Consider the following 18,127-nt stretch of genomic DNA (forward strand, 5'->3'; position numbering starts at 1 on the left):
GAGTAAACAGAATGATTAATTTAACTCTATGAAATAATTTATAGCTCTGTAAATCCATTAACTTGCTTAAAGATCTTAAGTATCTGAAGAGTGGCAGTTTACAAGCAGATTCAGGAACTGGGATACCTGTGATCAATCTCAGTTCTGCTGCTTAGTACTGGACTTGTGTGATTATGGTTAAAGCCCCAAGCCCCAGGGTGTTTCAGTTTTCTTTCTGTGAATGCACGTCTACCACATATGGGGAGTCAGAATAAATGTCAGCTGTTATCAACTTCAATAGCATAGGCCAAATCATATGAAAAGGAAATGTAGCCACTACCTTCATGCAAAAGCTAAATAAAAGCACTCTTGTAAGCCTTTTTCAAAAATATTTTTCTTAATGAGTTAAAGTTACTAAGTTTAACTTTAATAAAGTAATAAGTTAATAAAACAATACACATTTTAAGGATGTAGCTTCACCATTCAAGTCTTGTTACAAAAAAAAAAAAAAAATTAAATGCATCGTTCAGAGACCATTCATTTGGCTCCAAAGCCAAAAGGTCTAGTGTCTAAATGGTGCTTGGCTACCTCCATCCACCGCACACTGAGATCCTCTTCTGTCAGTTAACCAATGATATTAATTTCACCACACACTCCCAGAAATATCTCAGACATATACAGAAAACTACAAATTTTCAAAAAGCCACCGTTTTTCCTTTTTCCACAAAAATCGTAACATGCCATAAATATCTTGCATTGCACTTTTTTTCTCTGTAATGATATGCTGAAGAATATTTTGTTTCAGGAAGGTGATCTCTAACTCAATGTTATAGCTATAGAGCATTCAAGTAAATGCAGGTACCACAACCAGTTTAACTAATCTCTTATTGAAACTGCATTGGTTGACTATATTTTCAAGTTTTAAGCAAATTTTTAAAGGCCTTCTTTATTCAAAACTTCTGGAAAATATAAGCTCATGTTTTCTTACAATCATTTTATTATGTCAGTTTTTAGCTGTAAAGACATTGATCAGTTTCTCACTTATCCTGACTCACTTATCTCACTGAGCTGTGGCACCAATTTTTTTAAATTTTTTTCTAAACTAAACCTCCCATAAGTATCTAGATTGAGTTCTGGGGGTTTAATCCTGCTTGATTAGTCTCTCTCTTCATAGATCAGTTTTATAATATGTCTTAACATCTGACAAGACAAAGGGAAAACATGGGGTAAAATTAAACTAAAAACTATGAACAATAATAGCTATTCCATATTCCACAAAACAGACAGTTCTACACACCTTATGTTAGGCATAGAAGGCAATATTCCAATTAAAAACTAAATTAAGTGTAGATGATGTCCTGATGGTGTATTGTGTATCTCCAGATTAAAAAAAAAAAAATCATAACCAAAAGAGGAACAACTTTGAGCCTGTGACCAATTTAACCTTGCCTCCAACATGACACACATAAAGGACAACAGATGCATGAAATATATATCTCTGTAAATGATTCCTGCAGGTCAGTCTTTACTTAGTTGCCTCATGCATAGTGAGAATAGCTTCACTATTAGGACAGTCATGAATCCAATCTTTCAAAAGTAATAGTGAAGGCCAGCCCTTTATCCATCTTTACTGTGGCATTCCTCACAATTGACTGTGACAACAACTAGTAAATCTCAATACAACTGCTGGAAACCATAGCACAGGGAATTGTAAATGGTCTTTTCAACAGGTAAGAGACCTTAGGATTTTCTTATCGATAGACATTACCATACTTAGGGTGAGAAAAATGCTACAGATAAAATGCAACTGCACTTAAAGAGACAAAATAAGATTGTTTATCTCTGAGAAGATAAGAAAGAAAATTTCCAAGGAGTCAGTCTTAAAGCCAGAGGAAACCTACTGGCAAGTTCTACCAAGTCAGTGGCAGGCCAGTGAAATGTAAATTTACTAAGCAAACATCACTGAGATAATAAAATGCCAAAAATTAGTGTTTCGAAATCTCACCATTGTGTACAATTTTTCTACTGAACATAATTTCATGCAAATTGTCAAGAGGAACAGAATTGTAAGTTACCTTCCACATAAGGGCCTTCTTTTGGATGCTCACGAACTCTTAAATTGAAGGTTTTAGATGACTTTCGTCTTAGTAGATCTCTCACACGCTCATTATAAATTTCTAAGTAGCTGAAAAAAAATTTTCAAGTTAGATTTAGAAATATTATTTCAGACACTAGTAACTAATAATAATAGTGAAAATTACAATCATCATTGCAAGCCAGGCAATGGAAGCTGAGGTGATTTTAATGACTCCTTCAAGCTCAAACCACCCCCAGTAAAGGTCAAGCATCCCTGAGAACCTTGACTTGTCCTTAAAAAGAAATGACAGTATCTCCACATGGCTTTAATATCAAGGAGAATAAAATATCTCAGCCATTGAGAAGTATGTAAAGATTAGATCATTCAGATGTATTTAAATATTTGATTTAGAGAGATCCAACATAAGTAACACAATCCTTTCCAACTAACAGAATAAGTGAACTGGATGTGTATTTAAAAATCTATAGCTTGAGTCTGGAGAGGTAGCCCAGCTTGTAGCCTGAGGCCCTGTATTCAATTCAAAGTACCACTGAAAATGGCAAAGCAGTGCAAAAGTCAAGTCTCCCTCAATTAAAGGGATTTGTCTAAAAATTTTAAATGTCAAAAGCTCCCTCCATTTGGGATATACATCCTATGATGGAATTTTGACCAAGCTGTTTTTCATATCAGTCTCCCAAAATCTAATACAAGTTATACTCAAGAAAGTACTAAAGATATACATGGAGTGTTTCATTTTTTTTATTGTCTTATTTTGATCTGTTTGTACAGTAGGCAAGGGAGCTTACACATATGTGATTTTACCAGTCCTAAGTCAACTCTTTGTTTGTTTGGTTTTTTTGGTTGTTTTTTTTTCCCTTTCTTTCTTTCTTTCTTTCTTTTCCTCGGGTAGCGAGAAAAAGCTACCAGGAGGCATCCATTCGGTGTCAGGGCTCAAACCTGGGTCACATGCATGTCAGGGTACATGACCAACCCAGTAAACTATCTCTGGACCAAATCTATGTGTTTTAAGCTTTACTTCCAATTACTATAGTACAAAGCAGCCTCTCCCCCTAGAAATCTAAATGCTTTCTCCATTCCTTAGGTTGAAAGTAAGCTCTAGTCAACCTCACACTCAGATACCCAAGTCACGAGCCTTACCTGACTTCAGTTCGAAAGGATGCTTCATCCCATCTGGTAGTTTCATTTATTTGACTGAAGAGCCCTTCACAGATCCGAGGTATTAAGCCAGAATCACCCTATAGTGAGAAGTAGGAATGTCACAGCTGTCACTTGAAATAAAAGCAACCAATAATTTGAATTTGCAATTTGCTGGAGTGGACTTGGACTCAAGAGGTATGCTTACCAACTCCAGGCTATCACTCCAGGAAACCAGATGCCCCATTTACCCCCTTCAACACTGCTTCCTACTCTCTAAAATGAGAGAACTGAATGCTCTCATTTCTGCATGCCAGGACTGTGGTAGTACATGGCTCCCTGTATACAGTTAATCAACTAAATCATGGCTTTCAAACATAAGATCATCTATTTTATAACTTTCAAACAAGACAGTTTGTAGTTCTAGAATGAAACTAAAAATGTCAACTGGTCAAATGCTCAAAGAAGCTGAAATGTAGACTAGGAAGAAAAGAAACCCCAATAGGACTTTAGTATAACCACAAAGTAGCCACCAATTATTTTAAAACACAGGCAGTAGGGCAATATTAAAACACATAAAATGTTCCTCCTTTAAGGCACTAATTCCTACACTAACCTAGACAAGACAATGTTAATGCAGCATATGCAGTGTAAGTACAAACAGTATACATGTTTCAATCAGTGTGAACAAATTGACGAACCACAAAATAATGCCAAAGATGAGGCAAAATGCCCTAATTTGGAAACCAAAACTTTAGAACTTCAGTGTTTTATTCTGACGTTCTTTCCCACTCATAAACTTAAAAGATATATCATCTCTGCTTTAAGATAAATTTCCCCTTATAGTATTAAACCATCAGCTCTTATCAAGAAAAAAATGGGCCTTTTACCATATTTGTGCTGTTGTCATTTAAGTAAACTTTAGAAATGCTTAACTTCCACAAGTTAGCTGCTATAGAATCAACATGCAAATTTCATTTCTAGAGAAGGTTTTGTTTCCCCCACCCCCCAAATACAGTAGGAAAGTAGTAAGAGAGAAGAAAGAACAAAAGAAATGTGAGAGGGACCAGGCAGCAGTGCACCTTGTAGAGCGCACACATTACAATGTGACAATGTGACAAGGGCCAGATTCAAGCTGCTCCTCCCTACGTGCAGGGGGAAAGCTTCATGGGCCATGAAGCACTGTTGCAGATGTCTCTCCTTCTATCTCTCTCCCTCCTGCCCTTTGAATTTCTCTCTGCCCTATGAAGTAAAAGAAAGAAAGAAAAAGAAAAGAAATAGCTGCTAGGAGTAGTAGATTCCTTCTTCAGACATTGGGCCCCAGTGATATCCATGGCATTAAAAACAAAAAAAAAAAAAAGGAAAAACAAAAAGGAAAGAAAAGGAAAGGAAAAGGAAATATCAATTTGTTCTTCTGTTTAGCCTTCCTTCCTTTTCAGTGCTGAGAAAACACAGCACAGCATATATCGACTTCCAATGAGAAGAAAATGCCTAGACTTAAGAAGCCAGGATGCATGTGCTGAAATACTTTTATCCAGAAAACTTCTCCTTCTTTGGCATACTACTACTTTCACAAGCTACCAAGTATTTAGTGTTTAAGATACCACTATGCATTCCAGCAGGAAGCTCCATCAGTATCTCCACATCTACAACATGTCACAGGTCTAACAAGCTGTGAACAAGGTTGTAAGAATTAAAAAAAAAACAAGCACTATCTTGATCTAAAGAGAAAACACAGAGTGAGATAAAATTCCTGCAGTGATGTCTTGTCCTCATTCCTCCACATTATGGGGCAAGTAGAGCTTTCATATCTGTTACTTTATATAGCTTGGCCATGCTTAAAACTACATAGAGTCTATTGGGTTGTTGGAAAAATTATGGCATATTTTTCTATGTTTTCCTATGAAAAAAGGGTCAGGACTGTTCTGACAACCCAATATATAAATTATTAATATATGGTTCTCTTTGTATGTATTTGCTGGATTTATATAGTACCTTTTGACCAAAGAATTGAATTTTTTTGTCTCAAACTTTTTATAATTAAATATGTTTTATATTTATCTTGGGGAAAATGTTTTAAATAATATTAAAATGAAGAGTTTCATAATTTTATTCAAACTGTTACGTTGGCAGAAAAGAAGACAAAATTACTTGTGGGCCCAACATGCTTTTCTGATAAGATCATAAAATCTTTATAAAACAGAAAATGAAAAAATAAATAGAAAGTGAACCGAGACTTGCATCCATTATTCATGCTTACAAATGTAAAATCCTTCCTAATTTAAAATCTCTCAAAGGAAATTTAGTCCAACTTATTAATGAGTTTTATCTTATTGCTAAAGAATAATTAGAACATGAAAGGCAAGTAAGTACAGATCAACTAGATGAAACAGATAATTCTATCAATCCAAAGAGAGATAATGAGAAACTTTCTTCCCACACAGTGTAAACAACGTACAGAATTTCCCATCATAGTGTATGACTTTCCTGATCCAGTTTGCCCATATGCAAAGACACAAGCATTATAACCTTCAAATGCAGACTTCACAACATCGGTGCCAAGAGATTTGAAAACCTGGAAGGCAAAAAGAACACAAAAGATATGATTACCATAAATTTTTATGAAAGCCTCTCCAAAGCTGATAATATTCTTGAATGCTATTTTCATTTTATAAGAATTATACCAAATAAATAAATTTCTGCAGAATTGTTAAGAGAGTATGTATGTACCCCAACTTTTAATCAAAATGCAGCTTCTTAAGTAAGGAAAAGGCAACCCAATCTTTTTGCTACTTAAAGCAACAAAGGTTCTAAAATATAAAAATGTAAACAAGGCAAAATGACAAATGTGTCTCAAAGCAAAGCTGATTTTAAAGCAATAAGATTTACTATTCCAGAATTTAATAAATTTATGAAGTTATTCTTTCTATCAGAGTTTCCAGAAATTCAATATACAAAACTCAAAGGTCAGAGCAGTCATAAGTCATTGCCCATATCAATGTCATCCTGTTAAGGGTCCAGCTATTGATCACAATAAGTCTGTGGAGTTTCCATGATCCTGTGTGATAAGTGGGAGTGGAATAGAAAAGGCTGATGTGGCTGGGTTCCCCCCAACCATGTCAGAGTTCGGTGATTTTTTCCTGTTTCGAGATCTTTCCAAGACTGAGAGAGCAGGGAATTGTGCTATGTGGGACCTGAAGCTGAACCTACAATGATCAGAGTCCATGTTAGCTGCACCACATAAGTACAGTAAAAAATAGTCTGGGGAATGGAATGTGGTAACAAGTAAAAAGTTCACCGGCCCAGTTGACATAAATGAGGCAAATCAAAATACTTAGTCAATATATAAGTTACACCCCAGGGACCAAAGTTTCCCAGATTTCCACAAGCCTTCATGAACCAACACACTATGGGCACATCAGACACACACCTGCTTCAAAAATGAGGCACATAAGTTCAGAAGGCAGTGTGGAGAACACTCGGAAGGCTAGAAATGGACCTACCTTATGACCCTGCAATTCCTCTCTGGGGATATATCCTAAGGGACCCAACACACCCATCCAAAAAGATTTGTGTACATACATGTTCTTAGCAGCACAATCTGTAATAGTCAAAGCCTGGAAGCAACCCAGGTGTCCAACAACAGATGAGCGGCTGAGCAAGTTGTGGTACAGATACACAATGGAATACTACTCAGCTATTAAAAAGTGGTGATTTCACTTTCAGCCCATCTTGGATGGAGCTTGAAGGAATCATGTGAAGTGAGATAAGTCAGAAACAGAAGGATGAATATGAGATGATCTCACTCATAGGCAAAAGTTGAAAAACAAGATCAGAAGGGAAAACACTAAGCAGAACTTGGACTGGAGTTGGTGTATTGCACCAAAGTAAAAGACTCTGGGGTGGGTCAGGGGAGGGTTCAGGTGAGGCAGATGATGGCAGAGGAGGACCCAGTGAGGGTTGTATTGTTAGTGGAAAACTGGGAAATGTTATGCATGTACAAACTATTGCATTTACTGTTGACTGTACAACATTAATGCCCCAATAAAGAAATTTAAATTATATATATATATACATATATATATATACATATATATATATATTAAAATCACAAGATAATTCAAAAAAGAAGAAGAAGAAGAAGTTGAGAAGATATCAAAGAGAGGTAGGTAGATCATGTTCTCAGAGTCATGGAAACGGTAATGCAACTTGCTTCGTGGGATCATCATAACCCAAGGTAGGAACTTCATTAAACTCTCAGCACTCAATCTCTAAGTGATGCCAGGTTAGCCAAACTTGAAACCTTATCTTTTCCCACTAAAGGGGAATCTGGGCCCTCTGATGAAAACATCCTCCACCTAGACAGGTTAGATAAACAGTAGCCATAGAAACCACCCCTGTTAATAACAAAGCCTATCATTATCTGAGAGAAAAATACAGATAACTGAACTTCAACTTGCTCCAGAACTATCTTCTAGCCATTTTTTGGGGGTATAGTGTTCTCTATCTTATCAATAAAAGATTTACAAGCCGATATTTCGATCAAGTCACTCCCAAAATGTCAATTATCATTTGCTCTAGATTATTTTTTAGTCACACGAAGAGCTGATTTTTCTGACTTTATTCTTAAAATATGATGACGTATCCAACTCTCACCTATAATACTAACCAGCACGACCTATATCTGTCAAGTGTGTATGTATTGGTTCTCATTTTTAAAAAAAGCAACAGGGTGAGTAGTACCACCAGAGGGAGAGGTTAGGGCAATAAATACACAGTAAATGACACAACTGAGGTTTACAGAATGACTTTTCTTACCCCAAAACTTATGCTTCCAAAGGCTTGTTGTTACAGGTCTTCTTCACACACTCAAGATATCAAGCATAAGGACCCAACACTACCTGGAAGGGCTTCCCCCACAAACTTCCATGAAGAAGTAAGAATTGCACACTCCAGGCTCAGATAAGATTTGTCTTCACTATTACAAGTAGAACGAGGATGAACTCTAAATATTTCTGCAAGTCCTTTTGCTTAAACAAATACAAAAGTAAAAATCTTTTTTTTTTCCATTTCACTGTATAAGACAAGCCTTCCATAAACTTCTCAACAAATACTGGAAGAATCTTCTCTCCTGGATTTTTTTTAAGGTAAAATAAAGCCATAGAAAATATCATATTTAAAGAGTCGGGTGGTAGCGCAGCAGGTTAAGCGCAGGTGGCACAAAGCACAAGGACCAGCGTAAGGATCCTGGTTCGAGCCCCTGGCTCTCCATCTGCAGGGGAGTCACTTCACAAGCGGTGAAGCAGGTCTGCAGGTGTCTATCCTTCTCTCCTCCTCTCTCTCCATTTCTCTCTGTCCTATCCAACAATGATGACAACAATAATAACTACAACAATAAAACAAGGGCAACAAAAGAGAATAAATAAATGAATGAATATAAAAAAAGAAAATATATTTAAATCAAACTCAATTTTGCAAAGTGAAATTCTCCCCTTGAGTTAGAATTGATACCCATCATTTTACTATTATTTCATTTTCCAGAAATCTGAGCCAGAAATTCTCTAACAAGATGGAGGGAGGTAGAAGGAGGCTGGTGGAGTATTTATGGGCTTATTGGAGAAATGACAGTAAAAAGATTGAAAAATGCAATATAGAGGTGCTGAGGCCCTGAACTGTATCTCAGTCTCACTGGAAGTGACCCACTGAACACCAGCACACAACCTAGAGAAGCAGCCGAATACTGTCCACAGATCCAGGGTTCTGCCCAAAGAAATCAGACTTATTTCCACTGCAGCTCCCACAAGGACCAAAGTTACGATTTGCCATCATTGGCCAAGCTAAAGTGGAGAGAGAAGGTGACATTTTATGAGGCAGACAGCCTGCTCTCTCCCACTAATATTAAAACCACCCTGAGATCAATCCTCACCCAACCTGGATACTCAAAATTACATTGATACTTGTGTGGGCATTGACATTTAAAGTAATTGCCAGAGTAAGGCAAGGTATCCTGGGGCCTCTTTAGAGGGGAATTGCCCACAAGAGGGCACTGTTAAAACAAGGGACTCCTGTAATAGCTTACCTTACTGGGATAGTTTACTTTTCAAGTTTCTCTAGAGTTGAATTAAGAAACAGGTTATGTGAGATCAAAGCGTCCCTTTCGAGTTTTCAAGAATTATTAAGAAAATTAGACTTTACTTAATGCTTTTTAATTTCCAGGAATGTGGACTTATCACTCACTTTTTTTTCTAATTATAAAATCAATTTGAAAGAAAGATTAATGGTGATCTTTGATAGTACGGTTTAACATTAAGAGAAACTTGGGGGGGTACTGATTGAGTGTCTCAAACTTTTTAAAGCACAGATTGAATCTTTTTAATACATAGGCTGAGTCTTTGATATGTTGACTCTCTTATAAGCTTAGACCAGAGAACAGAAGCAGCAAGTGGCACAGCTATATATAAATAATGTCAAAGGACATAAATTATGGTGATGTCGTGTATGATACAGCAAATCCTAACAAATGGATATTTCAAAGTTAACCCAATTGCCAAATAATGTGATTATAGCAATAACTATCTATTATTGCCTTCTTAACCCTAAGACAGCAGGAACCTCCTGCTTCCTCTATAGAGCCTATATTTCCCCAGTCCTAGAACCTCTAAGGTGGGGCTCACTTTCCTGTATGCTTCTCTCAATTCATACCAAATGATACTGCATCCACCGATTCCAACCTAATCAATGCAGTGAGTGCCAACTCAGCATGCTTCACTTCAGACTGTATCCAGAAATTTCAGACATGAAATGTCAACCCTTCAGCCTCATTACTAGAGTGAGACCTTTCTTTTCATAGTATTCTCTAATTTCATTCCAGGAGTTTCACTTCCTAGCAAAGTCCCAAAACCTAGATATAGACCAGGTCCTGTGAGATAAGAGCACATGTTCACATGTATCCATAAATTAGAGCAAAATATATACCTGAAAGCAGAAGTACACAGTAGTCTGCAGTGAGTCAGTATAAAGTTCTTAATGAAATAGTGTATACTTAGACTTAGATACCCTCCTCACCTACTTCATATTACAGTTCTCTCACTCACTTCAAAGCTAACCTTAGCAAAGTAAAGACTGCAAAAGCTGAATAAGGACAAGAGACTGGCATACTTTAATGATGACTCTTTAGTCACTATCAGGCAAACCCATCAGCTGGGGACCTAATGGGGAGTCCTGAGATTCCCAAACAGACATGATGGGTCTAGACCTCCAGTAAATCCCTCTCTCCATTGTTACTGGTCACTTCTATCAGGAACAACACAATAGACCCCTTTGTGGGCCCCCATAGGACTTTGCCCTCAACTTGGATCAACAATGGTAGAGAATGTTGTCTATGCTCTATGCTACACCTGAGGAAGATGGGTTGATATTGAGACAGCAAGGAATGTTCCTACTCATGACCACAGAATCTAAGTCAGATCTACAGGGATACAGAGGTCACATAGGCTCCTAAGCTGAATATGGGCCCCAGACCAAATCAAATCGATGAGGTTTACAGTCAACAATATTTATACCCCTTTCCCATAATAATACTCTTTTCCCTGATCCAGCTTTCTGGTCCTTTTGCCAGCCATGACATCATCTCCCCAGACAATAACATGGATCTATCTACCTGCATATCAGATTTCAGGCTCAGAGGAAAAAAGAAAAAGAAAAAAAAAAAAAAAGCATAGCCACAGGCCCTTTGGAATATAACTAAAATATGCCTACTAGCTATCTACAAAATGGAGGGCCCCCAACTCTTCATCTGCACTATTCCAGCCTTTAGGTCCATGATTGGTCAACAATTTGTTTGGCTATGTATGTTAACTCTCTTTTCAGCCACCAGGTTCCAGATGCTAGCATGATGTCAGCCAGACTTCCCTGGACAGACAACCCCACCAATGTGTCCTGGAGCTCTGCTACCCCAGAGCCCTAACCCACTAGGGAAAGATAGGCAGGCTGGGAGTATGGATCGACCTGTCAATGGCCATGTTCAGCGGAGAAGCAATTACAGAAGCCAGACCTTCCACCTTCTGCACCCCACAATGACCTTGGGTCCATACTCCCAGAGGGTTAAAGAACAGGAAAGCTATCAGGAGAGGGGATGGGATACGGAGTTCTGATGGTGGGAATTGTGTGGAGTTGTAGCCCTCTTATCCTATGGTTCAGTCAATGTTTCCTTTTTATAAATTAAAAAAAAATTTTTAAAAACAAACTTGGCTACTTGGCTTGAACTGTAGTAAAAAACATGATGTATTTTCTCAAGATGCATTTACACTCCAGATTAAAAAGAGACACAAAGATAACCATTATGTCCAATTTATAATTTATAACAGTTAGCTCAATTCCTCTGCCAGTAATGGCAGCATGAGAAATCTTTCATCAATATTTAAATCCGAAGCCCTTTTCAGTAACAACAGGTACTAAAATTAAAGATGAAGATAATGACCTTCTCTTTAATAGAATGTTTAAAAATAGGTACTTTTTCTTTATCTGTGTTGGGTTTATGAACTTGTGTCATTACTAGAAAGTAGTGTTTATTTTTTATTTTCTAGTATCTCAAGACTTATGTATCTTAAGACTTTATTATATTTATAATTTAACAGAACAAGTTCAGGTCATTCATACAGAGTCAAAGAACTTAAAGGATAACACTTGATGCATGAAAAGCATCTTTATTAGTTGAAAGCTTTTCACAATCTAAAACTGTCCTTAAACTTTGAGAATTTGGTGTTAGTTTCCAAAGGAGCTAAATTCCTCACTGCTTGCCTGATCTTGACACTCACAGAAAACCCTGGAAAATGGCATCTGTTCCCATAGATTAACTACCATCTGTAAATGATTTTTTTGATCAGTAAGTGCTCCCAAAGCACCTCAGTATGCCAGGCCCTGCTGTCAGACAAGATTCCACCACTCTGTCCCTGGCTTTCCCTCAGCTCAGCCTTTGTCCCCAAATGATCTCAAATCCAGGACAAATGGAGGAGAAAGCCAATTACTCATTAGGTGAGTTAGAAGTTGAGACTTTCATGGGTTGAAGATATTCCAAAGAAACAATTAAACTATTAGCAGAGAACTAGCTTTTCCCTTAACAAATTCTCTTGCACCAGTCACTTCATTTCCCATTCCTATATTAAAATAAAAGTCCAGATTTCATTATCTACAACATTTTATTCCTCCTCAGCCTACTGTCTACCAGTACTGACCAATTCATTTATCTCAATAACAAAAATGCCATCTTTTTTTCTTCCTTCCTTCATGTATTTATTCAACAGGGCTTCCTTGTTCACCTATCACTTTGAAACACACTTTTTTTCTTTCATACCATATTAATTTCCACTGGCATTTCCATAACCCCAGGATTTCAACTCAGCTACTATTAAGTTGGTAATGTCTATGGACATGAGCAAGTTATTAGTTTGTCAGAAAATTCACAATGAATTTTTTTATGTTTTTCTATGCAAAAAAATGGGTCCTGACTTTTCCAACAACTTAATATTGAGGCTTTCCATGTCTCTTCAACAAAGAAAAATGAAGCCAAAACTGATCTCAGTCAGTTGTGTGAATGAAATAAGACTGCATACATGAGCACCAAGCAGAGCTTTTGATACTGAGCAAAACTCAAGCAACATTAGTTCAGCTTTACCCTCCTACCCCCTCTTTCATACCAGGTACCTTATTTTGTGCTATACAGACAACAGTCTTCTAGGAGAACCTTGAGGTCAGTTCTGATCTGTCCCTGTGTCACTTCAACATTTTAGAGCATGGAAGATTTAGTACAAGTTTCCTGGGCAAATTTCAGCTCAACCAAAATTCTAGAAACACAGAGTTCTTTCTGACCAATAATGGTCTGCTTAAGAAAGAAAAACTGTGATATGGGTTTAAAGACTACTTTATCTGCTAACACTCTGCACTGCAGAAGTACTCAAGGCTGTCATAAAATAAGTATACAAATGCCCCCCCCCTCACTGCTTAATTTGCTAAGCTCATTACAACCTTGATCATGTCCAAACTAAATTCAGGAAACAGAAATTATGATTATTACACTTACAAGTGAAATAAAAAATGGTCTTTTAGAAAGTGAAGTCTTCGCAGGCTTAAGATAATGGTGCAAGGTAACAACCAAAATTCTTAAGTTAATCTTACGTTAACTATATTCAGAAAAAAATACATAAAGACATTTTAAAGCACTTTAGTGTAGGCATATTGTTCTCAATATGAAAATAAGCCAAAATAAAAAAATTTGAAAACAGCATACCATTTCTTGTGAAACATAATCTGGACTTTTTGTATCAGCAGAATAAAAAGAAAAATCATAAGTAAAGGTCTTGGTCCGTTCTCTTCCTGAGTCCCCAGTCCCTCCTTCTGGTATCTAGAGAAAGATGACGATAATGATAGTAATGATTATGATGATATAAGAGATTTTAAAAAAAGAAAATCTTCACATGTCAATACAGTCTCACACAGCTCCTTCAATACATATTGAATAAATTCAACAAAAAATTTCTACAGAAAAAATTAAGGTTCTTGCTAAAATGTTTTAAGTTAGGGCATATTTTCTGAATTGGAAACTGAATTTAATTACACAGAGAGATTTGTCCAAAGTCAGGAGTCTCTTCTTTCTTCATATATATATATATGATTAAACTTCTACCACAGTACTGTATACAAAGATACATGAAGCAAAGAGAATGGACAAGTGATGTCTAGTTGACAAAACAGAAGGCATGGGAGGTCAGAAGAGGAGAAAATGGGTGTGGGTCAGACAGGAAACTAGAAAGCATAAAGATTGTCCGAAGTGGAGAAAGAAAAACGTTCCTTGGAGAATGTCTCAGCAAAGGGAGACTAAAAGAAGGGCAATCAAATTATGCAGAACATGACCCAGTTGGAAGATAAGAACATTCCCCAGCTTTTATCACTAGAGTTCAAATTACACACTACTTTGAAATTGTATTTCAAAATGTCTCATCCCTTGAAGCACAAGTGAACAGAAGCCCAGCCAGAGAGTGATTTGCACTTGGCCAGGGAGCAGCAACAGGTCTCAGAAACCCAAGCCTGTCAGTTAGTGAAAAATATCAATTCAGGATTGTAAACAAATCCACTGACCACAGAAGCAAGTTGCAAAAGGAAAACTTTGCCTCTTATAATGTTTTGAATTTGTTTTTTGTTTAGAAAAAAAATCATATTTTCAATATTTCCAACTTATGGATAATATACTTGCTAATGGATAATTACCTCTTGCTAACTTTATAAAATATATGATAGTTTTCACTAAAAAATAAAAAACAAATATAGGGTCAAAGATAAATTAATAATCAAAGAACACATTTGTCAGACTATAGAACTACAACAGGATACAAGAGGAAAGCCTGAATAAGGTCTAAATCGATGAATTTATACGTCCTACAACTATAGCCTGAGTCTGGCTTCCACATTAAATGAAATTCAAGAAAAGAGAAAAAACAGAACCAACACTTTTGCTCTGTGACTGAGCCAACTCAAGTGAAAGTTGACTGTGTACAACTGAACTGCAGGAGGAAGAGTGTGGAAATGACACATGTGTTTTATTTACCCACAATCACCTGACAATAAAAGAAACATGGAGTTTCATGAGACTGGAGCAAGGGCAAGATGATACCTGCCTTTAAGTTTGTGATTGTTGTTTTGCTTTTCTCCATTTGAATGATGAATTTGGCTTCCAAGTCCTTTTCCCTGCAACACAAAAAGAAAAAAAAAATGGTATTAGAAGAGAAAGCATTATTTCTCTGTAATTGTCTTACTCATGAGAAAAAACAAAACAGACAAACAAAAAAAAAAACAGTTCCACCCCACCCCCACCACAAAAAGAAAGGTACTTTAACCCTTCACCCATGATGAGAACTAGGAGGAAGAAGACAATAGAGGTGGCAACAAGGTACTGATGTTAGAAGCAGTCTGACTTATGTCCCTACCTCCCACCTTCTTTCCACATATAGTCCAAAATTGCACTCCTAGAAAACAGCAGAGCAGGAAATAGAGAACTCAAAGAGTATAATTTTCTAGAAGATCTACACAGTGGAGTGCCATGTCACTGAAAAAAGAATGAGGGACATTTTCCTCTGTTGCTGAGAAGCTATGGAGAATGCTACACTATGACAGTTAAAGATAAAAAGGATAACACGCATTATTCAAAAGACTACAAATGGCAAAGAAGAAAATGGAACAGTGAAGACAGAGATAGAAGATAGATTCTGACAAGAATGCCTGGAGTTTTAGAAACTCATATCCTCTTTAGAAGGATGAAAATAATTTACACAAATAAAGCAAAACTATTAAAAAAAAAAAAACTAAACTAAAGCTGCTACCCTACTAGGTAAAGACAGAAAGAAGTTGGATGTATGGATCAGCCTGCCAATCAATCCCCAGGTCCACTGAAGAAGCAACTACAGAAGCCATGCCTACTATATTCTGCACCCCATAAAGAATTTTGGTCCATATTCCCAGAGGGGTAAATGTTAGGGGAAGATGACCAGAGGGCTCTGAACTCCTATTTCATCAGGACCCTAGTAGAGAAAAGGAGGGGAAGAAGAATAGCCAGAAGTAACGAAGAAAGGTGTAACTTAGAAAGGAAGAGAAGGCAGGATCATAGAAAAAAAAAAAAAAAAGAGCTAATATAGATAGATGGTTACAGAAATAATAGTCACCCCATATCTGTGATCTTGCAAGAACTAATGCAGATTCCAATGGAGGGAATAGGAACACAGAACTCTGGTGGTGACAAAGGTGAAATTATACCCCTGTTATCTTATAGTTTTATAAATCAATATTAAATTACTAATAAAAAAATTAACCTAGGGCTGGAAAACAGCAACCTAAATAGAATCCTTGCTTTGCCATTTGTGTGACCAAGGTTCAAGCCCCATTGAATATTGAAAGTTTGAATGTTGTGATACTTTCCCCTGATCCTCGACTCTGTCTGAAATAGTCAGTCCAAAGTAGTGAAGCACTAACAAAAACATAAAAATAAAATCTAAATCACAAAGTAAGTTGAGGCAAATGACTTTTTTTTTAATATTTCTTCACTGAGGGATTAATGTTTTACAGTCAACAGTAAATACAATAGTTTGTACATGCATAACATTCCTCAGTTTTCCACACAACAATACAACCCCCACTAGGTCCTCTGCATCATGTTCCAGGACCTGAATTCTCTCCCCCACCTACCCCAGAGTTTTTTACTTTGGTGCAATATACCAACTCCAAAGCAAATGACTTTACACCACAAGTAAGAAATAATTTTAATTATAACTAAATATGGAGGAATTTAACTGTCTCATGTAGTAGTTGAAGTCCAAAGAGAGAAGAACTATAAAGAAATCTTCCAGGATTTTCAGTAACCACAGTTTTGATATAAATGTAAAATTTGGATATATCTCTTTCTATAATGTGGGGTAATACACATGTGATTATGTTAGTGCCATTGAAAAACCAAAGATCATTGGTTGAAAATAAATAGAAGTATAAGACTAAAGAGTTTAAAAACTACTCTAGTCTTAAAATGAATGGGAAATAGCATAAAGAAAAAATAATACTCAACTGATTATTTGAAAAGGGCTAGAATCTTATGCCCACCTTCTAGTCTCTGGATATCATTTTCTACTATGGAGAGAGATCTAGTCTAAATCTGTAAACTATTTCCTCAATAAGGAAGCAGGAATAGTATGATGTCAGGGTTAATAGTTTCTCATAGGGAACTTCACAAATAGCAACAGATGATCCTACCTTGAACTTGTGTGTCATCCCTTCCACCTGGGCTGCACCTAGTGACTCTAATAACAGGTGCACGAAATACTCCAAATGACTGCTGAGACTGGGTCACAAAAAGTATCTCTGACTCTAACTTGCTGTTCAGCACCCCGTATGTGTCTCTCTCACTCAGAGCACTGACAATGGGGAGAGTTAGCTGTATGTTATGTGTGGAATCCTAAGCAATAAGAAATGTGGTGAGTCTCTACATTTCAGAGTAGTCAGTACATAATAAGGGATGGTGGATACGAGGGTTAAGTCAAAAAGACTCAGGAGCCAGTTGAAGTTCCCTCTCGTCAAAATTGAGCAGCACAAAGAATAACAACTTCCACAGTCTGAAACTAGAAAAGATGCATACGTTTATAAACTCATAACTTAAAAAACTGAAATCCCCCCTTTGGCAAACCAGAGGAACCACTTCTTCTTCTTCTAGCGTTTGCCAGGAACCACTTCATTATTCAGAACCAAAAAAAAAAAAAAAAAAAAAGAGAGAGAGAGAACAAACCAAGCATTTGTCCTACATTTCCTTAACAATCTACACTCTAGGGTAACCAAATAAGACGTCCAGGGGAAATATTGTTTCTAAGGTATTTCAGTTTAAAAAAATTGACAAAACTAGAATATCATTATTTCATGGCCCCTGATGAATTAATAGGTCCTGGGGGTGGTGATCATTAGTGACTGGTAACTCTTGCCACTAGCAGACAACCAGACAGGCTGTGTGTTCCAAATAAAGCGCCAATGTTACTACTTGAGGGGTCTCACCTCTCTTCTCTCAAAAGGCCTGACTGATCTAGTATTTACTGACAGTGAACCGCCCAGGGTATTCAGGAAGCAGTGAAATCAATAAAACTGTGCCAGAGACACAATCAGAAAATTCCAGCCTCAGGAAAGGGTGGCAGATAAATGACTCAATTTATTCAACAACATCATCAAACTAGACAGAATACGAAGATTAAAGGGCAGTCTATAGGTTAGGCAAAAACTTTCGAAACCTATAAACCAAGTAGAACTCAATTCAGACAGAAAAAGCATTTCTATAAATGATAGGATATGCAGGGAGGACATTATTATGACTTTAGGTGTGATGATGCTATGACTTTT

General features: G+C 36.8%; 1 protein-coding gene across 5 annotated transcripts in view; it reads right to left on the reverse strand.

Moving 5' to 3' along the window:
* KIF16B (kinesin family member 16B) overlaps positions 1–18,127 on the reverse strand; it is a 341,204-nt gene that overhangs the window by 273,294 nt on the left and 49,783 nt on the right. For all 5 annotated transcript variants that reach the window (XM_060186445.1, XM_007525760.3, XM_060186438.1 and 2 more), the window contains exons 2-6: positions 14,881–14,950; positions 13,497–13,610; positions 5,670–5,786; positions 3,215–3,312; positions 2,055–2,164 (exon numbers count right to left, since the gene is read on the reverse strand). In XM_060186445.1, the coding sequence (XP_060042428.1) occupies positions 2,055–2,164; positions 3,215–3,312; positions 5,670–5,786; positions 13,497–13,610; positions 14,881–14,950 (509 nt within the window). The remainder of the gene's footprint in view (positions 1–2,054; positions 2,165–3,214; positions 3,313–5,669; positions 5,787–13,496; positions 13,611–14,880; positions 14,951–18,127) is intronic.

This window comes from Erinaceus europaeus, chromosome 1 (genome assembly GCF_950295315.1).
Source record: "Erinaceus europaeus chromosome 1, mEriEur2.1, whole genome shotgun sequence".
Lineage (NCBI taxonomy): Eukaryota > Metazoa > Chordata > Mammalia > Eulipotyphla > Erinaceidae > Erinaceus > Erinaceus europaeus.